The sequence below is a fragment of the Erpetoichthys calabaricus genome, chromosome 18 (assembly GCF_900747795.2).
Source record: "Erpetoichthys calabaricus chromosome 18, fErpCal1.3, whole genome shotgun sequence".
NCBI lineage: Eukaryota > Metazoa > Chordata > Cladistia > Polypteriformes > Polypteridae > Erpetoichthys > Erpetoichthys calabaricus.
Window position 1 is genome coordinate 16,449,640 of NC_041411.2, and position 27,806 is coordinate 16,477,445.

General features: G+C 37.2%; 1 protein-coding gene across 2 annotated transcripts in view; it reads left to right on the forward strand.

Annotated features, from left to right (window-relative positions):
* Positions 1-295: 295 nt before the first annotated feature.
* Positions 296-27,806, forward strand: part of sgsm1a (small G protein signaling modulator 1a) — a 104,775-nt gene continuing 77,264 nt past the window's right edge. For both annotated transcript variants that reach the window (XM_028825164.2, XM_051921385.1), the window contains exons 1-2: positions 296-438; positions 607-650. In XM_028825164.2, coding sequence (XP_028680997.2) covers positions 429-438; positions 607-650 — 54 coding nt within the window. In that variant the 5' untranslated portion in view covers positions 296-428. The remainder of the gene's footprint in view (positions 439-606; positions 651-27,806) is intronic.

Here is a 27,806-nt window from a genome sequence, read left to right on the forward strand (position 1 = left end):
GCTTAACTTCAGACGTAGGTAAACAAGATTAAGGCGGTGGCCATTCACAGATTTACTAACGTCTGGAAACTTGCTGTTCATCATCTACACAACCCAAACGTGTGTAATCGGATGTTAAAACAACGTAATGATGAATTTACTTTAGGAACTTTGTTTAAAATATCATATATGTACGTACTGAGAAGAATAATTTCAGTAACCCTGTTACTTTAAGGAGCGGGACTTTGCGGCGAGTTCTCGTATCCACATTGGCCACTCTGGCTGAGTGACGTGTGATGGAGAAGGGGGTGTGCGCTCAGTGGTTCCACTTCCCAGTCGCCTCTCCCCCCGACTCTTCTTCTAGTCGCTCCGGTAAGCCCCTATCGAGGTGACACTCGACGGACGCGGCTTCAGATTCTGAGGGAGTCCCACTCTATCACTCCAGCACCATGGCGACAGGTATGTAAATATGCGGTTCAAAAAGAAAATCCCCTTAAAAGAATGAAGATAAAAAAAATCACCTGAACCAATCGGTAACAGCGCGAGCCTTTCACAATTGGACTGTTCATCATAAACGATTTATTTATCTTATTAATTATCACCGTTATAATTATGATTGTCTTTCAGAGGCTGAGACACGACAGAGGCTGCTACGTACTGTCAAGAAAGAGGTGGGTACGCGCAAAGCCAAATAAACATGCAGTGACGCGCACACTCAATGTGAATTTCAAGAGCGTCCATCGTTGCCGCACGCGATCGGCTTGTCTTGTGTGATGACCGCTGAGTGACACTTGTTTTTGCGCTTCTTTTAAGCATCCCTAATGACGTGTTACTTGGTTAAGGATTATTTCCATCGTATTCTGCTATGACCGCCTTTATTGTAATTATTAGAATTATTTTAAATTGGGTCAGCATAGCTTTAGAATACATTGTATGCATCCTTAAGTGAAAATGACCCTGTGCCCAGCTTCGAGGTATGCAGGGTACAATCCCACAATTCAAACAAATCCACTCAATAAAAAGGTGCTGGAGATATTGAAAGGAAAGGAAGGGAAGATCATTTTGTGGTTCATCACAGTGCTCATTAGGCGGCGATTATGGCTGTCTGTTGAGAAATCAACAACAAAATAAATGTCTCTTGGAAATATGCAGTGTATTAGCCATTGCCCATCTCGTTTTGTAAATATTTATGTCTTCAGTTCAGTGACTTTTAGGTTACCGTTTCAAATCTTTCATGCACTAAACCAACAAGCTCTTTCTGATAAATTTTAATCCACTTGAATTTTCCACGGGTAATGTACATTTTCAAGTTAACCGAATATTTCTCGCTTTAGAGTCACATTTTAGTTATAAAATAAATTGTAATGTAACTAATTTAGTTTACATTTTATATTCGAATTATTTGTTAATGTAAAGTATATTTCACAGAGTGCACTTTCAAAAGGTGCTTTTTAAAGTAAAGTAAAAAAAGTGCAAGATATTTAGAATAACTGAGAAGAGGGTATACATTTCATAAAATGAATGGACAGAGTTTAATTGATAGTAAAAGCGGATAAAGCTCACAGTAATCAGCATCTGCTCAGCAGGCATTGAACAGTCAGCTGGAAAAAAAATAAATGAATATATGCCAAGCTAAAAATATATAAGTGGAAAAGATTGTGTTTTCAGAAGTGATTAAACAAAAAAATGCCAAGTTGCAAAGCTATCTGTCACTGCGCCGATTTTAGCAATGTATAATTTAAATATGGTAACAGCTTTATAAGTATGCTATCAACATTAGAAATGCCAGCAGATGCTACTGACACGCTTTTTAATGTCTTTAATATTTAGGCCTTAGAGCAGCTTTGAAAATTGCCAACTGCATAATTTGTAAATATGGTATTTAAAGCAAGTACAGCTTTTCAGCTAGAACTCAGAGAAGGAGCACAAATTACTGACGTCAACCAACTATGTTCAGCTTTTGCTATTGTAAATAACTTGTGGGAACTGAACAGGTGGGAAAAATGGGCAAGTGTCTACTGGAATCTACTAGGCAAAATGTTGGATCTGACAAACTGCTGGCAATTCTGCATCCAAAAAGCTTCGATATCACATAGAAAGAGAAAAGTTGCCTTTAATGCTTTCTTTTTTCTGCCTAATGTTTTTGTAAAGCAAGCTGGATTGTGCTGTAACGTAGACCTTGGAAACAGTGTTGTTTAATTTTTTACTTTTACAAATACGCATTGTTTGTAATGTAACAAAACAGAATTTAGTTTGCAAAGAGCAAAGGAAATATGAACATTGTATTACCCTGGTCATCAAATCAAGTGTTCAAAGATACTTGAAAGCAATGTTTCTAACGTATGGGGCTAAGCAATTAAACTGATGTAACTAGTTGGTGCTAGCATTCTGGAAGTGCAGTCTCCTTGGGAGAGATTTGTGTGTCCATTTTGGCTGAAAATATTAGTTAAGAGAGTGCTTAATAAAAAGTAGTTCCTAAGATGTATTACCTGTGCTTGCATCGCAAAGCAGGTCTAGGATATACAGTAATTAATAGTAATGACAGATGCCTGTATGTCTGACTAACTGCTAATTTAATATCTAATGTGAGACTGAAGCTGTAGGAATGTTTAAAACAATTTTACAAAAAGTCATTCTTGGGCTACAGGAACTTAATTTGGGAAGACTGAGTAACAAATGGTAAAGTTAGTATTTGAAACAGTGAACAAGCCTGTCCTGGCAGATAATCAGTAAACTCGGTTTTCTGTAGTATACACAAATTGCACATTTCACAGCTTTTCTTTTTTTCTTTTCTCTGCCACTACTCTGATTTTTGATCACACATTATTGTACTTTAATTAATGACTTTAAACTGGATAAGTATGAGTGAGTTTAAGACTATATATGAGGGTATCCAGTAATGGATTGATGACCCATTATTTGATGGCTGTCTTGTATCTGGTGCTACTATGATAAGCACCAGTTGCTCACCACCTTGTAATAGAAGGCGTGTTTAGGTAATTGATACATGGATGTCAGCAAAGGTTAAGGGTTAACAGAAAGTGAATGACCATGTTAAGCTAAAGCTACCCTTATGGTATTTATTCCCACTGACTTTGAATGTGGGAGGAAACTAGAGTCAATATGTCAAGACTTGGCAGTATGCATTATGTCACAGAATAACTTGGTCATAAAAGTGACAGAAGTGCATTTTCTGAAACTACAAAAAAGGCTTGACAGAATTAGTGTTCAGCACTTTGGTCAGCGGCTGTTGTATGTAAAGTGCTTTATAAATAAAGTTGACTTGACTTGACTTGGAATAGCACCTTACTGCCATGGTTAATACTGCTGGATAGTAGTTTTAGAGACCCAACTTCATTTCACAGCCAAGCCAATTACCATGTAGATTTTAAACATTTTCCGCCATGTCCATTTGTTTTTTCTTTAGACAGTTCAGATTCTTCTCACCTTCCAAAGATGTATATTTTAGTATTAATTTGTGACTGTAAAGTGGCCTAGTTCATATTAGTATTAAGGTACACAAGAGCATACAATGTAATGGACTTGCATTCCATCCAGGGTTAGTTCTTGCCTTGTGATCAATATTGGTGGAAGAAAGGGATGATTGAATGGTTTTGTACTGCTCTTCCTAGATAAAATGTGGATTGTATTAGAATAATCATGGAAGGTTTTACCTCACAAACTTGTTTAAACCTTTGTATCCATTCTAAATTAGATTATATGTATGTGTGTGTATATTTATTTATATTATATATATATATATATATATATATATATATATATATATATATATATATATATATATACACATACATATACACATACACACACACACACACAGTGCATCCAGAAAGTATTCACAGCGCATCACTTTTTCCACATTTTGTTATGTTACAGCCTTATTCCAAAATGGATTAAATTCATTTTTTTCCTCAGAATTCTACACACAACACCCCATAATGACAACGTGAAAAAAGTTTACTTGATGTTTTTGCAAATTTATTAAAAATAAAGAAACTGAGAAATCGCATGTACATAAGTATTCACAGCCTTTGCTCAATACTTTGTCGATGCACCTTTGGCAGTAATTACAGCCTCAAGTCTTTTTGAATATGCCACAAGCTTGGCACACCTATCCTTGGCCAGTTTCGCCCATTCCTCTCAAGCTCCATGAGGTTGGATGGGAAGCGTCGGTGCATAGCCATTTTAAGATCTCTCCAGAGATGTTCAATTGGATTCAAGTCTGGGCTCAGACTGGGCCACTCAAGGACATTCACAGAGTTGTCCTGAAGCCACTCCTTTGATATCTTGGCTGTGTGCCCCAGTCTGAGGTCAAGAACGCTCTGGAGCAGGTTTTCATCCAGGATGTCTCTGTACATTGCTGCAGTCATCTTTCCCTTTAACCTGACTAGTCTCCCAGTCCCTGCTGCTGAAAAACATCCCCACAGCATGATGCTGCCACCACCATGCTTCACTGTAGGGATGGTGCCAGGTTTCCTCCACACGTGACACCTGGCATTCACACCAAGAGTTCAATCTTTGTCTCATCAGACCAGAGAATTTTCTTTCTCATGGTCTGAGAGTCCTTCAGGTGCGTTTTGGCAAACTCCAGGCGGGCTGCCATGTGCCTTTTACTAAGGAGTTGCTTCCGTCTGGCCACTCTACCATACAGGCCTGATTGGTGGATTACTGTAGAGATGGTTGTCCTTCTGGAAGGTTTTCCTCACTCCACAGAGGACCTCTGGAGCTCTGACACAGTGACCATCGGGTTCTTGGTCACCTCCCTGACTAAGGCCCTTCTCCCCTGATCGCTCAGTTTAGATGGCCGGCCAGCTGTAGGAAGAGTCCTGGTGGTTGATGGAGGCCACTGTGCTCATTGGGACCTTCAAAGCAGCAGAAAATTTTCTGTAACCTTCCCCAGATACGTGCCTCGAGACAATCCTGTCTCAGAGGTCTACAGACAATTCCTTTGACTTCATGCTTGGTTTCTGCTCTGACATGAACTGTCAACTGTGGGACCTTATATAGACAAGTGTGTGCATTTCCAGATCATGTCCAAATCAACTGAATTTACCACAGGTGGACTCCAATTAAGCTGCAGAAACATCTCAAGGATGATCAGGGGAAACAGGATGGACCTGAGCTCAATTTTGAGCTTCACTGCAAAGGCTGTGAATACTTATGTAGATGTGCTTCCTCAATTTTTTTTTTTATTTTTAATAAATTTGCAAAAACCTCAAGTAAACTTTTTTCACGTCATTATGGTGTGTTGTGTGTAGAATTCTGAGGAAAAATGAATTTAATCCATTTTGGAATAAGGCTGTAACATAACAAAATGTGGAAAAAGTGATGCGCTGTGAATACTTTCCGGATGCACTGTTTTATATATATATATATATATATATATATATATATATATATATATATACACACACACACATATATACAGTACTGTGCAAAAGTTTTAGGCAGGTGTGAAAAAATGCTGTAAACAAAGAATGCTTTCAAAAATGGAAGTGTTAATCATTTATTTTCATCAATCAACAAAATGCAGTGAATGAACAAGAGAGAAATCTAAATCAAATCAATATTTGGTGTGACCACCCTTTGCCTTCAAAACAGCATCAATTCTTCTAGGTATACTTGCACACAGTTTTTGAAGGAACTCCGCTGGTAGGTTGTTCCAAACATCTTGGAGAACTAACCACAGATCTTCTGTGGATGTAGGCTTCCTCACTTCCTTCTGTTTCTTCATGTAATCCCAGACACACTCGATGATGTTGAGATCAGGGCTCTGTGGGGGCCATACCATCACTTCCAGGACTTCTTGTTCTTCTTTACACTGAAGATAGTTCTTAATGACTTTGGCTGTATGTTTGGGGTCATTGTCCTGCTGCAGAATAAATTTGGGGCCAATCATACGCCTCCCTGATGGTATTACATGATGGATAAGTATCTGCCTGTATTTCTCAGCATTGAGAACACCATTAATCCTGACCAAATCTCCAACTCCATTTGCAGAAATGCAGCCCCAAACGTTCAAGGAACCTCCACCATGCTTCACTGTTGCCTGCAGACACTCATTATTGTACCGCTCTCCAGCCCTTCGACGAACAAACTGCTTTCTGCTACAGCCAAATATTTCAAATTTTGACTCATCAGTCCAGAGCACCTCCTGTCATTTTTCTGCACCCCAGTTCCTATGTTTTCGTGCATATTTGAGTCGATTGGCCTTGTTTCCACGTCAGAGGTATGGCTTTTTGGCTGCAACTCTTCCATGAAGACCACTTCTGGCCAGACTTCTCCGGACAGTAGATGGGTGTACCTGGGTCCCACTGGTTTCTGCCAGTTCTGAGCTGATGGCATTGCTGGACATCTTCTGATTTCGAAGGGTAATAAGCTTGATGTGTCTTTCATCTGCTGCACTAAGTTTCCTTGGCTGACCACTGCGTCTACGATCCTCAACGTTGCCCGTTTCTTTGTGCTTCTTCAAAAGACCTTGAACAGCACATCTTGAAACCCTAGTCTGCTTTGAAATCTTTGTCTGGGAGAGACCTTGCTGATGCAGTATAACTACCTTGTGTCTTGTTGCTGTGCTCAATCTTGCCATGACATGAAACTGTCTTCCACAACCTCACCTTGGTAGCAGTTTGGCTGTTCCTCACCCAGTTTTAAGCCTCCTACACAGCTATTTCTGTTTCAGTTAATGACTGTGTTTCATCCTACATATGACATTGATGGTCATTAGCACCCGTTTGGTATAATTGGTTGATCATACACCTGACTATAATCCTACAAAATCCCTGACTTTGTGCAAGTGTACCTATAAGAATTGATGCTGGTTTGAAGGCAAACGGTAGTAACACTAAATATTGTTTTGATTTAGATTTTTCTTGTGTTTGCTCACTTTGCATTTTGTAAATTGATAACAATAAACAATCATTATTTATATTTCTGAAAGCATTCTTTGTTTACAGCATTTTTTCACACCTGCCTAAAACTTTCACACAGTACTGTATATATATGCAAGTTGTGAAAAAGACAAAAAACAAAAGATAAAGAGTTGGGGAGTCCATCCCATATAATGTAGTAGCAATGTATAATAGTAAAAGTAGTTATACATGACTTGAGTCAATAGTGACTGCCTGATAAGTGAAGGGTTTGCTCTTTTATATGTTCTTGGGAGGAAAAGGCAGGGCAGGAGGGGAAGTGATCCCGGAAGTAGGCAGGGTTTTAGCCAGTCTTTCCTTTTGAAACCAGCATTGGACTCTGAAACAGTAGAAATGTGTTCTCTGGAATGATGAATCCACATCTGTCAGGCTGATGGATTAATCTGGGTTTAGCAGATGCCAGGAGAGTGCTACCTTCTGGACTGCTTAATGCCAGCTGTAAAGTTTAGAGATGGAGGGATAATGGTCTGGGGCTGTTTTTCAGGGTTTGGGCTAGGCCCCTTGGTTCCTTTGAAGGATTCTGTTAATGCTACAGCATATTAGAAATATATGTACTTCCAACTTTATAGCAACAGTTTGGGGAACCTGTGCTTAAAGTCAGGTTTGTAAAGACATGATCTAACTTGTTTGGTGTGGAGCAACTCGAGTAAACTGCACAGAGCCCTGACATCATTCCAAGCCAGGTCTTCTCATCCAACATCAGTAACTAACCTCATTGTTCCTCTTTTGGCTGAATGTGCACAAATTCCCTTTAGACACCCTCCAAAATATTGTGGAAAGCCTTCCCCAAAGAAAGGATGCTGTTTTAGCCATAAAGAGGAAAAAATGTTTCCTTGCAATTGCAAGGGTACTATTTCTTTGAAGGGGATAACTTTCTTTACAACCTTGTGATAGATGGCAAAAGATGGTTGCATCAGTTTTACTTGGCAATCAAAAAGGGGAGTGGAGTTCTAGTAATATGATCTCCAAAATTCTAGTATGGTAGCAAAAATGAATCTGTATGGTATGAAGTTTTTGTAGACAAGTAAATCGAGGTAAGCATGATATGTTGTAATCTCCCATTCATATCTCTGTTTAACCATAAAATTAATATTTTATTAATTGTTACTAAAATTAATGTAATACAAAGCTCTTACGTTAAAAATAAAATTTCATTGACGGATGACACAGTTTGCTTATATTGTAAGTGCACTACTTTGCATCCATTTTGTGAAAACTACTCATTCCATTACATGGTTGTTACCAGCTTCTTAAGTTGTATCAGTATCTCCACCAATTACTTCTTAAAAGAAAGGAAGGTGTCAATTTCTTCATTTTAACTGATGTGTAGTGTTGGAGAAACAAGTCTGAAGTCTGTTTTGGAACCTAGAATGCATTAAATTTTTGAGTTAAGCTCAGATATGCTTATTTATGTTATGCTTGTGTGTAGCAGAAGGTTTCTATATATATATATATATATATATATATATATATATATATATATATATAGCCTATTCTGTATGTCTAGTATACTTGTTGATGCCCCTTTTGAATTCTCAAGATGTAGTATTTTGTATTGACTGCTATTACCTCAACAATGAAACATACTTCAGTGGTAAAAGCAAATGACTTTGAGGGAAATAACTACAAGAGAGCAGAAAAACACAAAGAGAACATTAAGCACAACAGTTACAGCATATGCTTGGTCTCTTGTATGCACCCACACTGATGTCCCCTATTACAATATGAACATATTAAAAGTAGGTGGAAAAGTATACAGTGTGTCAACTGATGCAATTCTCTGGCAAATTAATGTGGCATATATAAACTGCAGTAACTTTCAGACTGTAATAACTTCACCAGTTTCCAAACATCTAAACTATTGTTCATTTATGCTTGCATATTATTTCAGTAACATATATAATCATGATTTAGATCAGATCAGACTACAAGACATCTCAAAAGTAACATCCGAATTTTGTTTTTATTCTTCAGTTATAAACCTAGCTTTAAGTGAGGGTAACTTCCCTAAAATGATACATGACCAAGAGAGTTTTTTTTTTTTTTTTTCTCATTGTGGACTTGTATTGTCTATATAGTTGATTGTACAGTGCATCTGGAAAGTATTCACAGCGCATCACTTTTTCCACATTTTGTTATGTTAAAGCTTTATTCCAAAACTGGATTAAATTCTTTTTTTTCCTCAGAATTCTACACACAACACCCCATAATGACAATGTGAAAAAAAGTTTACTTGAGATTTTTGCAAATTTATTAAAAACAAAAAAAATGAGAAAGCACATGTACATAAGTATTCACAGCCTTTGCCATGAAGCTCAAAATTGAGCTCAGGTCCATCCTGTTTCCCCTGATCATCCTTGAGATGTTTCTGCAGCTTAATTGGAGTCCACCTGTGGTAAATTCAGTTGATTGGACATGATTTGGAAAGGCACACACCTGTCTATTTAAGGTCCCACAGTTGACAGTTCATGTCAGAGCACAAACCAAGCATGAAGTCAAAGGAATTGTCTGTAGACCTCAGAGGCAGGATTGCCTCGAGGCACAAATCTGTGGAAGGCTACAGAAAAATTTCTGCTGCTTTGAAGGTCCCAATGAGCACAGTGGCCTCCACTCTTCCTACAGCTGGCCGGCCATTTAAACTGAGCGATCGGGGGAGAAGGGCCTTAGTCAGGGAGGTGACCAAGAACCTGATGGTCACTCTGTCAGAGCTCCAGAGGTGCTCTGTGGAGAGAGGAGAACCTTCCAGAAGGACAACCATCTCTGCAGCAATCCACCAATCAGGCCTGTATGGTAGAATGGCCAGACGGAAGCCACTCCTTAGTAAAAGGCACATGGCAGCCCACCTGGAGTTTGCCAAAAGGCACCTGAAGGACTCACAGACCATGAGAAAGAAAATTCTCTGGTCTGATGAGACAAAGATTGAACTCTTTGGTGTGAATGCCAGGCATCACGTTTGGAGGAAACCAGGCACCGCTTATCACCAGGCCAATACCATCCCTACAGTGAAGCATGGTGGTGGCAGCATCATGCTGTGGGGATGTTTTTCAGTGGCAGGGACTGGGAAACTACTCAGGATAAAGGGAAAGATGACTGCAGCAATGTACAAAGACATCCTGGATGAAAACCTGCTCCAGAGCGCTCTTGACCTCAGACTGGGGCGATGGTTCATCTTTCAGCAGGACAACGACCCTAAGCACACTGCCAAGATATCAAAGGACAACTCCTGGCTTCAGGACAACTCTGTGAATGTCCTTGAGTGGTCCAGCCAGAGCCCAGACTTGAATCCAATTGAACATCTCTGGAGAGATCTTAAAATTGCTGTGCACCAACGCTTCCCATCCAACCTGACGAAGCTTGAGAGGTGCTTCAAAGAGGAATGGGCGAAACTGGCCAAGGATAGGTGTGCCAAGCTTGTGGCATCATATTCAAAAAGACTTGAGGCTGGAATTGCTGCCAAAGGTGCATCAAGAAAGTATTGAGCAAAGGCTGTGAATACTTATGTACATGTAATTTCTCAGTTTTTTTATTTTTAATACATTTGCAAAAACCTCAAGTAAACTTTTTTCACGTTGTCATTATGGGGTGTTGTGTGTAGAATTCTGAGGAAAAAAATGAATTTAATCCATTTTGGAATAAGGCTGTAACATAACAAAATGTGGAAAAACTGATGCGCTGTGAATACTTTCCGGATGCACTGTATGTGGGTCATTCAACCTGTATCAAGCTCTGTTAATCCAGACATCCACACATGGAATTCAGTCCCCCCCCACCCCAATGGTATATTCATATCAATATAGGTTTTCTCCAGTTTTGTCTTACATCACAAAGACATGATTGTAAGGTTGAATTTTTGACTCTGAATTGCCCCAATTGAATCAGTGTTATAGTATGTGTTCAACTGATTGCTCCCTTGTATCCAGTGCTGCAGAAGAGAGTCTGACACAATATTTCCATGTAATAGATAAATTACTTTCAAGGGCGGGATCAATAAATAGATACACTCTCAAACCAAACCACATGAAACTTAATCACACACTCAACAGTAAAATCACTGAGTATCCTCAAGGAAAGTTTTTCATTAAACAAAAGACGTTTTGTATATTTTGCATATGGCTACACCCAGCCATCATACTGTTCAGGTCTTGAGCTCTTTCTTGGGGATAAGTGGATGTGGGAGTGGGGGATTAGTCAGTCTTCAGGCAAGATTTACTTTTTCATATATCAGTCAGTTCCTTAGTTTTCTAATCTGTCAGTCAGTGTCACTCTTTAATTTTGCCATATCATTATCTGAGTCAGCCTTCAGAAGACTCAATTTGCAACTGCAAGCAGCTTAGAACCTGTTGGTGAGTTTAACACTCGACCCACAACAAAAGGTTCAGTTGCAACTATAAACTGAAGATCATCCATTCAGAGGTTGTGAGAGATGGATTACTACAGATTTCATGTTATGCCAGGCAGCAACAGTACCTTTGGACACACTAATTGCCACATATTTGTTTAAACCTACCATGTGCAGATTGCCTTTGGCAGCACAAAACACCCTACAGTTTGTCTAAATGATAATACTAGATGACATGGGTCCACTTTGCCAAAAACGACCTACAGCAGTACTAGCGTCACCTTTTAAATGAATGTTACATTATAACTATAGTTAAAGTAGTACTTATAGCACTGACTCCAAAAACGTCTCATTCTAACCAATTGGGCTATTTTTTTTATCCTGGTGAAATTTAGGTGTATATAAGAAAATGAAGTGGAAATACAGGATGGCAGATTGTTCAACACGAGTGTAACAGAGAGAATTGATTTTTCTCCCCTCTACATGATTAATTGAGAATTTTACTTGCAATCTAAATTGATTCATCCCTTACAGGGTGGCAGGTTATGGGGAGTTGCGGCCAGTGTTCTGCACTACACTGTTTTAGTTAATATTATTTCCGATTTATTTTGATAAATACCAGTCCCAGAATAACTCCACCATAAAAATGTTTATGATGGTTTGATGTGAATAAAGGAAATTTATTATTGAATGAGTGGTGCCAGCTTCTTTCAAAAGCTTTCTGCCTTAGTGTCTTACCAACAAATGCAGTTGGATATGACACCTTTGCTTGTGCTGGCCTGCAGCCATTTCCTTTTATTTTTTGTGAGTATATAATGTATTGTTTCTTCAAGCATATATCTTACCAGTGTGGGTGCATCTTTGTACAGAATACAAGTAAGGGTACTTCTCTATTTCTAATTTAGAATGGAGTCGGTTCTATAATCTATACTAATAAAAGGCAAAGCCCTGACTGACTCACTCATCACAAATTCTCCAACTTCCCGTGTAGGTAGAAGGCTGAAATTTGGCAGGCTCATTCCTTACAGCATACTTACAAAAGTTAAGCAGGTTTCATTTCGAAATTCTACACGTAACGGTCATAACAGTCGACAACGTCCGCCATGTTAAACTTTCTTATTTATGGCCCCATCTTCATGAAATTTGGAAGGCGCCTTCCCTGCTCTAACCGAAACCGATGTATGTAGTTATTTCGGTGGTATGATGCCACTGTCGGCCACCATATTGAACTTTCCAACGGTCTTTGTTAGTTATGGGCCCATCTTCAAGAAATTTGGTACGCGGGTTCCCAATACTAACTGAATTCTACTTACGTATATATATACGTCCATAGCCTGCAGCTCGGTCGCCGTGTGAGGCGGCGTTGGGTCCCCCATCCCCATGCCTCCCACGTAGTTTTTTTTTTTTTTTTACCTGCATTGTTATCAATCTTTAATTTAATATTGTTTTTTGTATCAGTATGCTGCTGCTGGAGTATGTGAATTTCCCCTTGGGATTAATAAAGTATCTATCTATCTAGTTGGCTGCCTGCCTATATAAGGCCGTCCATCGCTCTGGTCTCTTCATTCCCTTTCTTGCTTCGCCACGGTATTCACGTCTCCCTGCTGATAACTGCAGCCTTTTTATTTAATCCACGGCTTCTCCGCGGTTTTATTGTTTGTTTATTACGATTATAGTTATTGTGTAGGTATTTTAGACTTCGTTTACATTGTTCAGGTACCCATTTCCTTTATTGTTCCAACCGTACCCCCATTAACATGTCTATCGAGGTGATCATCATCGATCAAAGAACTGTCACTTACCGAGTGGTTTCCATGCCCAGAGATGGCGACTGCCTTTTCCATTCTCTGTGTTACATATTGCACGGCCATATCAGGCTCACTCTTGATATCCGGAGGAACATTGTGTCTTATGTATTGAATGACTGGGACACTTTCAAGGTGTGGACTGATGACGGTACAGGAGATAATTAAACTACACAGGAGCACTAGAAGAGTGAAATGCTTAAACCCTTCACCTATGGTTCTGTATGTGAGTTGATGGCTGCCGCTGAATTGTTCGGTTGTCGCTTTCAAGTGTACCGAAATGGCCAAATATTTTACACCTTTGGACAACCACCAATGCCTCTTAAACATCTTATATTCACAAGTGACGATTTGATTAGTGTACATTTTGATGTTTATGAATGTTTAAACTCTCAAAAGCTGGATGCGAAGTTATCGATGAAACCCATTTCAATTCAAACGCCTCCAATTTCCAGTAAGGCTCTGCTTCGCAATGACAATTAAGTCTCAGGGACAGACCCTACAAAAGGTTGGCATTGATTTCAGGCAAGATTGCTTTTCACATGGCCAACTATATGTTGCATGCTCAAGAGTAAGCTCAGCGCACAGCTTGGTCATATTATAACCGGAGGGCCAAACTGACAACGTGGTATACAAAGAAATCCTTAACAAATAATTATTGGTATATTTTCCCTCGGTTTAAAAAGGTTTACCTTTCTTCTTAATAAAAATTTTAAAGCAGTACTTTGCCACTGCAAAGCGCGGATGTTTTGCTAGTACAATATATTAAGCAGTGTACAATGAAAACCTTCCTTTACATTATAAATATCCCAACTAGTGTGTCTTGTTCCTCTGAAGTAAATTACCTTAATTATATAAAAAAAGACTTTTGTAATGATGGTTAGCTTCTTGTTACGCTTTGCTGTACATTCATTCAAGCAACTGCTTTATGTTATTTCTAATGTGCTTAGCGGTGCAAGCTTTTGGATTATTAGTGGGAAGAAAATGGGGGAAAAAAAAAAAGATGTCGGCTTTTGTCTTGGTTCATCTGCTCATATTGCATGTGTTAACACTAATTAATTGCTGATAATATCAGTGGCTTGCCAATGAATTGAAATTCTATGTACATGATTTCAGAGCATTTTGTGGTTTCTGCATTGCCACAGTAACTTGAAACAAAAACATTTTCAAATAAAGTACTTCTTGAGTATTTAGTTATGCCTTGCAATACACTGCATCATCACTGGCAAGATCATCAGGTTCAAGAAATGCCGTGGTGTTATTCAGAAGCCCCAAGAAATATCTGGTAAGAAGTAAAAGCACACTTTTTTGTTGATTTTATTAAAGTCAAATAACATTCTATACAAATAAGTCAAGTTTTAGAAAAATAGGTTTGAAACAAACAAGTACAACTGATTTACAAAATAAAGTAAAAGCACCCTTTATTTTGTAAATCAGTTTTATTTATTCTACTTGCTGCGTGTTTACTGTGCGAGTGTAGTTTCCATACCACCAAAATACACAAATATCACACACATTAAGTTGTTTCAATATCTCTAATATTTGTTCCAAGGAAGGTTAAGTAAATCGCTTAGGATTCTCAAGGTGAGTCAGAGGAGGGAATTGAACTGGCAACCTTAAGGATTAAATTTCAGCACCTTTTCATCAAGTGGTCAGGGTTGGCACTTCCATTTAGGTGAACATGGTGTTCGCCTAGGGCAATATATCTGGTATGTACGGGGTTTTTTTTTTATTTTTTTAAACATTACACACTCCGACTTATGAACACTTAGGCTCAATATGAATGTCTAATTATTTTGTTTTGGCATCTGTTGTAAGACCCCAAACACCCAGTGACTCCAGGAAACAACAGTGATGATGTGTCCAAGTCTGGGCATCAGAGGATGTATGATTAACTTTTATGTTATTTTTGTGTATTAGTGATGTTTGGAATTCATGTGTGACAATCTACACAACAGAACAATGGCAAGAACAACAACAATAATGACAATGGTGATAATACTGTAACTGCATCACTGAAGACACAGACACGTCAAAAGTAAATTCAATAGATTACAACGGCAACAGGACTGCAGCTCTTCAATACATTGCTAAAGGTTGATTTAACAAACTATAACAATCTCCCAAATGGACCTACATTAAAACATGCATTAAAATTTGCTAAATATCATTCTCCTTTGTTCACAACCATATATCACATTCACTCCTTGCACACTAAAAAAGTTCTCTGTAGTCGGTCTGGAAAAACTCTGTAGACGTGCATTCATTGGATAGTTATTTTGCAATATATGCATAAACAAGGATACGGTAAAAATTAATTGTGGGTAAATGTTTGAAAATATTAATTATACTTGAGTTTAATTGAATTTTGTGATTATATTGTTTGTCGATTTACTTTATCAATGTAAATTAAAATTTTCATTTGTTGTGGAGTTGCCTTGCATAACTAGACTGTCAAAATCTTCATAAGGTACATGTTTGGCTGGTGGTTTAAAATAAAGACTTATAGATGACATGCCTACTGTAAGTGATTAATTATGCAAAACATTTTTTTCTTTCTTTAAAGAAAAAAATGCAAATAAAAGCTTGCCTATATAGCCCATTTATAATGTGTTTTCTGAAATGTCACCCTCTCAAGCACATTTTTCTAAGACAATTTTGTAAACCGACATTCCTTTAACTAATCGTACATGCTCCCCTCAAAACTTTCTGAAATTATAAATTCACTGCTTTATACCAAAACTCTCCTGGCTCCTCTCTAGTGTGGATGTGGTGGCTCTTAGGCTAGGTGGATCGTTGTGTGATGGGTGTGGCAATGCTCTATCAGCTCATGGTCCCAACCTCTCTTTCTCTATACCTCCTCTCTCGTGTCCCCAGGGTTAAAGCGTAGGGCTTTGCCCAGGGCAGCAAAAATGCTATAGCCAGGCCCTGCTAGTGGTTCATGCTGCTTTCCAGTTGTACATTTGTGAAAACACTGAGTACAAATGGATTTATATGGTAGGGTGTTCAGGATGACCACAGTTAGAACTAACACCAGGTTCATACCCCAACAAAGTTTCTTATGTGAATCTATTTTGAGGGAAAAGTGATTTATGTTTTCTGTCATGTCATGTGTAGAGCTTTAAATCATCAAGTGCACTTTCAGACATTATTTGGGTAGGTATAAGGAAAAAATGTACAGTAAATTCAAAAATTATGAGGCTTTACATATATTATCAGGCCACTACCCACAGGATTAAACTCGTGTGTTTCATTGTAGCATAAGCAGAACATGGAATATGGTGGAGTGCTTTATTTTTGCTAGATTTAGAAGTGTTTATGGAATAAATTGATCATTTTCTACTGAAAATAGTCAAAGGGACATCACAGTTCATCATCATGGATATGAGAGGAAATGTAAATGTAAAAAACTACTATAGACATGGAAGAAACCTTTAACATGTAATCAGCAAATTTGGATTCCTATTCCACTCCTCCTTTCAGTATTAAAAAGGAAATTTGCAGTTACAGAATATATATATATGGTGTCAAACAACAGGATATAAAAACTTTTCAACATTCAATATTTAGTGCAAATAAAAACAAAACAAAGAAAGCAGGTCATTCAGCCTAGTATTCAATAGCTTGTCATTTACACTTACCTAACATTTCCAAAGTAAATTAAGATCTTTAAATCTTCAAGGTGCTACTTCATTTTTTAAGAAATTATTTTGAATTACTGACATTCACCCTTAGTTACTCATCTTAATAATAAATATGATTATTATATCACTTTTTAATCTTTGTTTACTTAATATAAAAAGTCCACCACTATTACACCTTTCTTTTAGAGTCCAGAACAACACAAAATATTCTAGTTTTTACCTCACCATTCCAATGATTCCATCATTAAAACTTTCCTTTGTATACAGTGATTTCTGAGGACTTGCCGTATCTTGCAATGAATGTTGCTACACCTTTTTCTACAAAGGATTGACAACCAAAAAATATTGCATTTATTGGGTTGATTTTGTGAGACCTGGGGACCTGGGTTCGCTTCCCGGGTCCTCCCTGCGTGGAGTTTGCATGTTCTCCCAGTGTCTGCATGGGTTTCCTCCGGGCGCTCCGGTTTCCTCCCACAGTCCAAAGACATGCAGGTTAGGTGGACTGGCTATTCTAAATTGGCCCTAGTGTGTGCTTGGTGTGTGGGTGTGTTTGTGTGTGTCCTGCGGTGGGTTGGCACCCTGCCCAGGATTGGTTCCTGCCTTGTGCCCTGTGTTGGCTGGGATTGGCTCCAGCAGACCCCCCGTGACCCTGTGTTCGGATTCAACGGATTGGAAAATGGATGGATGGATGGGTTGATTTTGTCTTTTTGTGGACATCACCAAGCAATTTATGACTACGTGCCTACAGCTGAACCATAAACTATTAGTCAGTATTACCAGGGCATACTATATGTACCAAGGGAAATATCAGAGAGGATTCCTGCTCTGATTTACATAGACACAGTCTATAAGGGGTCATTGGGAAAACTACCCCCAATCCCTGAGAAATGCTAGGGAAAAGTGACAGTAGTAAAAATAAGTTGAAAAGTTCATCCCATGTACAGTACATTTCAGTCTATACTGAAACAGTTAGATGTGGACACATTTAGATTTTTGTCTCATATCCAATTTTTTTGTTTGTAAGATGTTAATCAAGATTTTTATCCTGATTTTACTGTTGTTCAGTTTATTTAAATCATTATTTACTAATGAGTATGCTAGTGGGACTGACACTGGAGTTGTTATAGCCTTTTAGTATTCTTGTTCATTTGCCTGGGTGTCTGCTCTGCTCATTGTTAATTGTCATTATTATGATAAACTTAAAGGAGCACACAATACAGAAAAAGCCAAATTATTAGGCAAACAGTAAGAGATAAATTTAAGGAATTAGAGCTATAGCAAAAGTACATTTTTCTAAATACAGTAAATATAAAAGTCACACTGCTGTGCTTTTATGAATGTAGAATAAGCGAAGAGGAGAAAAGACCAACTGATTAAATGAGATCAGTTAAAAGTAAAAATGATTCACTGATTGTGGAACTAGTTGGAACAAAAACCTATAGTCACAGGGCGTACCCAGGACTAAGTCCAAGAACCATTGCTCTAAAGTGATCTGTTTCAGTTAATTGAAAAAGTATTTATTGAATGACAGAATATACAAGTTTCCAAGGGAGTAGATCTCTTTTTAACCTGGCAGACGAAAAGGTAACTTACAGTGATGGTGAAAACATGATAATCTTACCATGTAGTTTCATTGACCAAAACTATATAAAATAAAATTAAGTCAGTGAAATAAACTGACTAGATTAATAAAATATGAAAATTCAATGAAACTGATGTATAATGATTAGTGTTAAACATTTACCCATTATTACAGTTTACTTTGTACTCACCAACCTATACAGTATCACCATCCAATCAGTGTACAGCATCAGAGAGTTTTCCAACCAACTGTGAGGGACCAACCTTGGAGAACCTTTTTATTAAAATAAAAAAAAAAAAAAAAAAGAGTCCCAGGAGCAAATGTGTAAAGTATAATCAATCAAGTCGTAAGTGGTGGTGGTGGTGAACAATGGAGGACAATATTTTTTGTGCTTTAAGTTTTAATATAAGTCCATTTGAGAGATGTTTATACTTTGAGTAAAATCAGCCTTTAGCAATGTATTCAAAGCTTAGAGTTACAGTCCTTTTGCCATGTTGATCATTTAATTCTTATTCTGCCATATCCATTTCTCTAATGCTCTGGTAGTTTGAAGATTATTATTATTGTTGTTGTTGATGTTGTTCTTAAAATGATTATCTATGTTGTAGCCTACAATATTTTGTAAGCCAGTGTTTATGCCAAGTCTCCACCAAATGCTGATTATGACTGATGTAGATATATTGTAGCACTGACTACTTTTCTTAAGGGAGGCTAATTCAACTCTTTAGAAATGCCATTGCCAGGTTTGGGTGTGAAATTCAGTCCAAGGAGTGATACCAACGAGAATGAAGGACTAAAAAAAAGACCAAGGATAAACCACATTCTCACTCTAACCATATTCATCAAACTTCAGTTTGTGTTTGTCATTGAAAGTATATCTTAGGCACTTAAATATAGTCATGAAGAAATGGAACTTCTACCTGTTCAGAGAGTCAAACTTAATGCCATGATCACTTTTTCCAGTCAACCTGATGGTTTTGCACACCAAAGACATGCGTTACAGAAAAGAGGTGTCACAAAACACAATACATAAGTCTTTCAATAGGGCCATCACCTATAATTTACCCCTCTTTAAGCATTGTTTTATTAAAGTATTGTAAAACATTCATAACATTGTAGAGCACAATAAGAGGCATTCTGTACCTGGCAAAATTACATCACATTGAAGAAGAATAAAGAACACCAACACATCATAAAGGAGATGTGGAGAAAGATCAGTTAAAGTGAGGGAGGCCTAAGTCTTTGCTTACCACCTTCATATGCAGAGATGTTTATGGATGACAAGGATCATTTACAAGTGGTCCATCCCTTCTTCAGTCCATACATGTAGCTCTCCTAAAAGTTGGCAACCCTTTGTTACATAATTGGAAGATGTAATTTAAATAACCTCAGCAATGAATTGTCAGATTATGTCATCTGGTAGTTCTGCAGCACATGGAGAAAATGTCCCTCGACAAACCTTTAGCACATAATTGGCAACTAGACCTGATGGAACTTGCCTTGAGACCAAGACAAAAGTAACAAAAGTAATATTAGTTGACTCCAACATATAGATGGCTGTACTACAACGCCAGTTCTAAAAAAGTTGGGATGTTGTATAAAATGTAAAAAAAAAAAAAAATGTAAATGGCTAAAAAAAATTGTCCATTATTGCCAGGCACTTGATGCAATATATAACGGTGACAAACACATGATCACAATTTTTTTTTTTTTTTTTTTATTTCAAGATCAGGCCGTAGTACAGCTTTTTTTAAATGAATTTACATTTCATTTGATCAGCAATAAAAAGGAACACCAATTTTATAATTTGCAGTGAACATTTCCAATATTTATTTTCCTATATGATTGCACACACAAGGCATAAAATAGCTGTAGTTTTTATGCTAGTCTAGTACAGGAATATTTCTTTATGTTCAATAGCTTCTTTATACATTGATCTAATTTCCAAAAGCAGAGTAACATAGTTGTTTCAAGGATAATACTGTGACATTATAGATCCTACAATATGGTTTTAACTCCTAGCCAGGTCAACGTCTATGTGGAGTCTATACTTTCTTCCGAATCCATATGGATTTTCCTAAAGGAAATCTGGTCCTTCAGATATCCCATTTGTTAGTCACTTTTACATTGACATAATGTGAATAGAAAATCTGAACTGGTATCCCATCCAAAGCTGAATTCTACACTAATTCCCGCACACCCTGTAATGGATAAGGCACATTCAGAAAGTGGATGCAAAGGTAAATAATATACAAAGCTCACTTTTCATCTAGCTATATTAATTTACTTATACTAGCAGAAGCTTTGTAACAGAGAGATGCAATCTATTAAACCTCATTTTATTAAAAAAACACTTCCCAACAATGTTATTTTTTAATATATTAGCTTATGTTATCACTTATATATATATATATAAAAAATCTTACGACTTTGTCACTGGTACTGCATGTGTTGTTAATTTAAAAAAATAAATAAATATATATATATATATATGACCACTAGCTCAGTGAGGCAACCATAAATGTTTATACATTCACCAAATGTCAGAAAATATTCTTCTAAATGTATAACTCTTTTAAAGTTTCTTTCTTATTTGGCTGATAGACTTTCTACCAAAAAGTAGAAATAATGCTCTGGCTTAGTTTGCCACTTTCCATTTGTGAAAGATGCAAACACTTTGTATTCAGATTTGTATGTCAATTGGGATATAGTGGTATGTCTTAGTGACTAAGGTACAGTACTCTAAAGAAGAAGTGAGGTAATTCAGTCCCTATCACTGATCTTAATCATCTTTATTTTCTAATTAGGATCTCTCTCTGAAGGTTTATAGATGCACCTGCAGTGCCTATTCTGAATGCCTAGAATGTTCTCTAATAATTTAAAATGTCTTCCAAGTAACATAGACAAGACACAGGATGAGAAATAAGGTGCTGGAAAGCAGAAAAGAAGGGCATAATATTTAGCTATTAGCTCTCTCTGAAGGTTTATAGATGCACCTGCAGTGCCTATTCTGAATGCCCAGAATGTTCTCTAATAATTTAAAATGTCTTCCAAGTAACACAGACAAGACACAGGATGAGAAATAAGGTGCTGGAAAGCAGAAAAGAAGGGCATAATATTTAGCTATTTGATGTGATAACACAGTTCTAGTGTCTGGTGCATATCAGGACAGCAGCAGTATTTTTGTGCCAACTTAATGTGAAGAATTGGCACTGATTCAAGCAACTGTCCACCAGGGTGTGGAAAAAGTCCTTAGGTTAGATCCTTGCAGTGTTCTTTATTCAACTATGATATACATCAACCCCTCACACCTTATAAACAAAAAGCACTGACTATGTTTCTAGGATTTTTCTCTAAATTTAGGTTCCAAGCACAACTCTTTGACATCATGTGTTTAATAAACTATAATTATGCTGTCTCCCTGTGCTTTATTTAAACAGCAACATTTTGCTTTCTTCCTGTTACAAAGCCATAATTGTTTTTCATCATGGTTTACTACAAGAATAGAGCTGCAACTCTGTAGTTTCTCATGAGGAGTTACTTATTAGTAGGTCCTTTGAAGGTTACTGCTATGTTAGCTGCCTCTAAACACCTTACTGACTTCAACTGTCTTTGAACAACTCCCATTCTTACCCTGCTTTAAAACAATTTGTTCAGAAGGTTGTAGAAATGCTGACAGTTTTTTTTCTGTAATCTGTGCCTTACATAACTAATAAGATCTGTGGCTAAGGATCTGTGCTGGTATCCAGAAGGTTGCCAGTTCGAATCCCCGTCACTGCCAAAAGAAATCCTACTCTGCTGGGCCCTTGAGCAAGACCCTTAACCTGTAATTCCTCCAGGGGCGCTGTACAATGGCTGACCCTGCCCCCAAGGGGTATGTGAAAACTAACAAATACCTAATACAAGAAATAGATAAGGCGAAATAAAGAACAAAAAAAAAAAAGATCTTGAATTTACAGTATGTAAGATTGCCAGTTGTCATTTGTATCAGCGTGCTGGTTGAAGCTGCACAATAGTGAATATAAAAACTGATCTGTTTAGAGCAGTTGCTGTAATTAAAGTTTTCATCAATCAATCTTTATTTGATATAGTGTATGTTATGGTGGATCTCAGGCTAAAATGCTTTGCCTTCTATAATGCCAAGTGGTTGTCAGGAAACATCTCAGTAACAAGTTCACATTATTCTAATTGGCCCACTTATTGGAAGGAAACTGATTATAATCAAGCTTTATTAGGTTTGTGAATAGGCTATAAAATGAGTTCATTAGTATAAGAGAAGCGCAGAAGAACTACAGAGAGAACTGGAGGTCCTAGGTTTTTATGGCATAGAGTTGATAAGGGCACCCAAAAGATTATTTTTTCATTTTTAAGGGCACCAAAAAGATTATTTTTCATTTTAGGGCCAGTAGATATCACAGGATGTGAGTAATATCTAAGGTGTAGGTGTGCAAAGGTGTTTCTGTGGCTGTATTTTCAGTTTTACCAATATTAAACTAGGAGAAATAGCATTGTGATATAACTTTAAGCTCACTGGTTTGTGTGACTTTCCACAGTGACATCTAGATATTAATAATGATTTGAATGCCTAAAAATGTTCTTTTTTGCTTTCCTATAACATATCAGGTTTACAACTGAAGTGGTCTTCAAACTTTTCTCAAGTAAATGTATGTGGATTTGTGAGGAGTATGCCTACTACCTTGATCATCACTCTATGCCAGGTCTAATTTATAGGGAACCAAAATCTATTGATACCACAAGATGGTGAATTTTTGGTTCACACACATAGTATTTTTGGACTACAGACAGAATCTGAACCCGTGTCATTGTAGATTTAAGTTCAGCTCTTTTGTTCCTGTTATGTATACTACATTTAGAGACCAGACCATCTAGTTATCTCTCAAGATTGCTGAAATAAGATTCATTGCTTTCCACTGATCCTGAAATTGCAGAGTATTGCTCATATTTACTCTACCCCTTTAGTGTAGCCATCTAATGTACAGTGATATGCAAATGGTTAGTGCATATGCTGAGTTCACTACTGTCTGTTGCAAGTGCATCAAAGCAGCTTAGGTATAAATGAGGGGCTTTTAGAACAGTAGACATGGTACCCAGTAGTTTGTAATAAGAAGCCTTTGAGTACCCTCCACCAGGTTGATGATAACTCATCAGCTAGTCTTTATTTTACATAGCCTTTTTAACATTTTTCACAGTAAGCAACATCATTAGGCCCTTTATGAAGCACACAATAAAATAATACAAAGCAACACACTGGCAATATAGTCTGATGAAATATAAATAGATTAACAATGGCCAAGTTAAAGTTGTACAAGTAATTTATCTACCTATGCATGGTTTTGGATCATAACTCAGAATTATCCTAACATATTAAAGTTCAGATTGACTACAAGTTGAAATCACAATTAGTGAGTAAACATATTCAGGGACAAAGCAGAGATGTCTTTCAACGTTACGTGTGTTTTGTTTTTGTTAGTTTATAGACAGTATATTAATACATTTTTTATAATTTCTCTTTTACTATACATTTTGAAAAGAACACCACATAGGTTCTGTGTCACTCACTATATTCGTGTCTAGATGACTATTGCGTAGTAGACCAGCTTACAAACTTAAAATAGATTGACTAGAATTATTAAACGTTGCTGTACATAGTTTCCTTCAAAGCATGTGCCATTATAACACTACACAAGGATGAAATTTAAACCAAAAAGATTCAGTAAGCAATATCAGCATTTTCTGAACTGATATCTTCAGTTAGATAATATATACTAGTGCTCTTGAAAACCAGTCAAGCATTAATACAAAGAATATTAACACATGCCTGTTTGGAATGTCAACCTACTGAAAAATGTATAAAGTTATTTTTTTGTCCTCCTTATTCACAGTAACTTTGCTTAAGTCAATTCATGGTTATTGGGGATATTGGAGCACATCTAAGGAATTTCTGACACAAGGAAGGAAAAGACCATGGGTGAGACATAAGCCCATCATACCACCCACTCATGTACACACCCATTCTCACACCGGTTCAATTTGTAATTGTCAGTGAACCTAACCTGCCCATCTTTAGATATGTGAGAGGATAACAAGAGTACTGGGAGAAAAACCTATGCACATACGTGTTGAAAAAGAAAGCTCCACACAAACAATGACCAGGTATTTGATTCAGACCCAGAAAGCTGGGTCTGTGAGATATTTGTGCTACCCACTGTGTTACCATGTGGTATACTAGTACCAGGCATTTAAGCCTTGAATCACTGACTCTAAGATGCAGATGGAGCATCCACACTATTTTATGTGCTTTGATTTGTGGTAGTTTAAACTACGTCTGCATTAAGTACTGATATTTACTTCACACTTGTAAAAATAAACACTATTTATGAAAAGGAAGTATTCATATTATAGATACAATATGCATGAGTATGATATGATCATCAGATTGAGTGCCTTTTCTAATTTCTTATTTTAAAACCTCTACCTCTGGAGACTTCATTTTTAAAAGCAAGAATGTATCACTCCTCTTGCAATTATGCAGTAAATTGCGGGAACTGGCACTTATCTGCTAGCAGTTATAAAACAGTCAGATACTATCATTAAACTCTGACCTCATCTCAGCGGTTTAAACAAAATATTCTGTTTTTTTATTATATAAATGCTGCAGTTCATAATTGATGTATCATTACCTTGCCCTTCATATTTGAATATACAGTGGAACCTTGGGTCACGACCGTAATTCGTTCCAAAACTCTGGTCGGAACCCAATTTGGTTGTGACCTGAAGTAATTTCCCCCATAGGATTGTAAGTAAATACAATTAATCCGTTCCAGACCGTACGAACTGTATGTAAATACATTTTTTTTCAAGATTTTTAAGCACAAATATAGTTAATTATAACATAGAATGCACAGCATAAACTAAATGTAAAAACATTGAACAACACGGAGAAAATCTTGAACAACAGAAAACTAACACTGTAAGAGTTTGCGCTATAGCCTTACGAACCGCTCTCTGTAAACACTTTTTTTTAATGAGTTTTAAGCACAGGGAAAAAAAAAAAATGAACATTTGAAAAATTCCATAATTTATACAAAAACTAACCATAAACAACCAAGAAAACTAACCTTGCATGGGTCGAGTTCTGGCATGAAGGAAGTGAGGAGGAAGAACTAGCCACTCGTAGGATAGTTTTGCAGCAAATCGCCATGAATCTTCCTGGCTTTCTCGCATAACATCGCCTCGCTTACGCTATCCCCTGCAAGTTGCTTTTCGTTCAACCACACTAGCAACAGTTTTTCCACCTCTTCCAGCACTTGAGGCCTCTGCTTGGTTAACACTAACTCCTTTTGCAACATCAGCTGCTTTAATGGCCTCTTTTTGCTTTAGAATAGTTGAAATCATAGATTTTGACTTCTTGTACTCGGCGGCAAGATCAGTAACACGAACGCCACGCTCATACTTTTCAATAATTTCTTTAATTCGATTTCAATTTTCTTCGAACTTTTCTTCTCACCACTCTTCACTTGCTTAGAAGCCATGGTTAACTGCAAAATTAATGCAAAAGCACATGAAATACTGTAGAGCACAAAGAGTTCACAGCGAAAGCACACACGTCTGACCGAGAACAATGCACAGGGAGATACTGAACACGTGAGGAAGTTATCGCAACATACAAACTGAAATGGAAACAAAATAGAGTACACAGCAAAAGCACGCATGCACGTCTGACTGAGAACAATGCAACATGTGCAGAAATCATTGGCACATACAAACCGGAAGGGAAACTGGCTTGTTCGTCAACCGAGTGTGTGGTCGTGAACAGATGCAAAAGTTTGGCAAACTTTTTGGTCGCAACCCAATTTGTACGTGTTCAGAGACATTCGTGAACCGAGGTTCCACTTTATACTGGCTCACAAATGAGGCCCATCCTTGCATTCCTTTTGCTGGCCCTCTTAAATCTAATTTATGCCAGAACCTGTCCTGGCAGTGTCAGACATAAAGCAAAGAATAATACTGTGCATTAGTACAAGTTAGATGATACATGAATTACTAAATTCTTGTGGTATTTGGTAGTCTTCTGCAGCAGATATTTCCAAAGATGGAGTTGCAAATTGAAAATGTAATTTTAGAGGCTTTAGTAGATGAGTTGGGTGCTCCAAAGTATGTAGAAGGCCAAAAGAACACAGATGGTCACTTTTCCAGATCTGCTGGGTATTATATTTTCTTCATTCTTATTTCTCTGAATTGTTTACCTAAAAAAGAAAGTCCTTGAGCTTGAATAATTAAGAGTACAGGCAAATGCTTAATTTGATGACCTTTTGCTTTAGATATTTATTTTTAAATCAAATAGCTGTTTTTGTGGCCCAGCCTTCTCTCTTCAATTAACACCACTTTTCAGAAATCCATCTTGTCTTATTTTGCCAGTAGTTTGGAGAATAGGTGAATATATTGTATGAAAGAAAAACTTGCATTTTTAAACATCATCTTCTGTTGTATATCCCATTTCCAACCACTTTATATTATTATGTGTGTGCACAGCTGAGAATTAACTGAAAGCAAAAGCACATGCATAGCACAGCAGACAATAGAAAACTGTATAGAAAACAGTATCTACAGCACATAGGGCATAGAACTCCCCTAAACAACTTTACCTAATCTGGTGAATACGTCTAGGACCTATTATTTTACCAGATTTAGTTTATTTTGCTTGTTGGTGCAACTGATTCAAATGTAATATTCTAGAATCCAACCAACCATTAGGACAATTGTGCCTTGTTCTTTAAATTGGTTTTAATACTTGGTGGCGTAGAGATAGCTGCTATTTTAAACATTTTAGGATGACCTGGCTCACAAGCCCTTTGTGAGATTAATTAGAAAATAATTTTGTGATTACCATCTTGGAAATGAAAGGCAATGCAGCCAGATAAATGTGGGAGACTTGTTGTGAAAAAAATCTATAATGGCCACATTTAAACCTGGCATTAACATCATAATTGGATAGGTCTTGACCACATTAAAAATATTGTGTAAATACACCCATGATTACATTAGTCCATTTGAGCATGATGCAAACACTGGGGCTGCAGTTAAATTCCAGATGTAAATTTAATCCAACTAAATTATATCATACAATCCAGATACAAGCGCATTAGTGCAGAATTGTACTTAACAGAGAAGTGGACAGGTTTCAGTGTTCCCATCCCAAATCTTGTTCACTATATCTCAGATTGAATGTAGTTTTCTTGCAGATGTCTTGCGTGCTATGTAATTTCAGTAACTTTGTGCTGACTACTCAGTATGTAAAAAGAAATCAGTTTTTATTTCAATTAATAGACATCAGTTTGAAAATTTACAGAAATCCAAGGGTTGCTAATGTTCAAAGCAGCTTCATAAAATATAACCACCCTTGCCTTGAAATGCTTGTAGAGATTGCAGAGAGCCTTATGGTTACCCTGCAGCTTGCAGGCATCTGAGACTTCCAGGGCAGACATA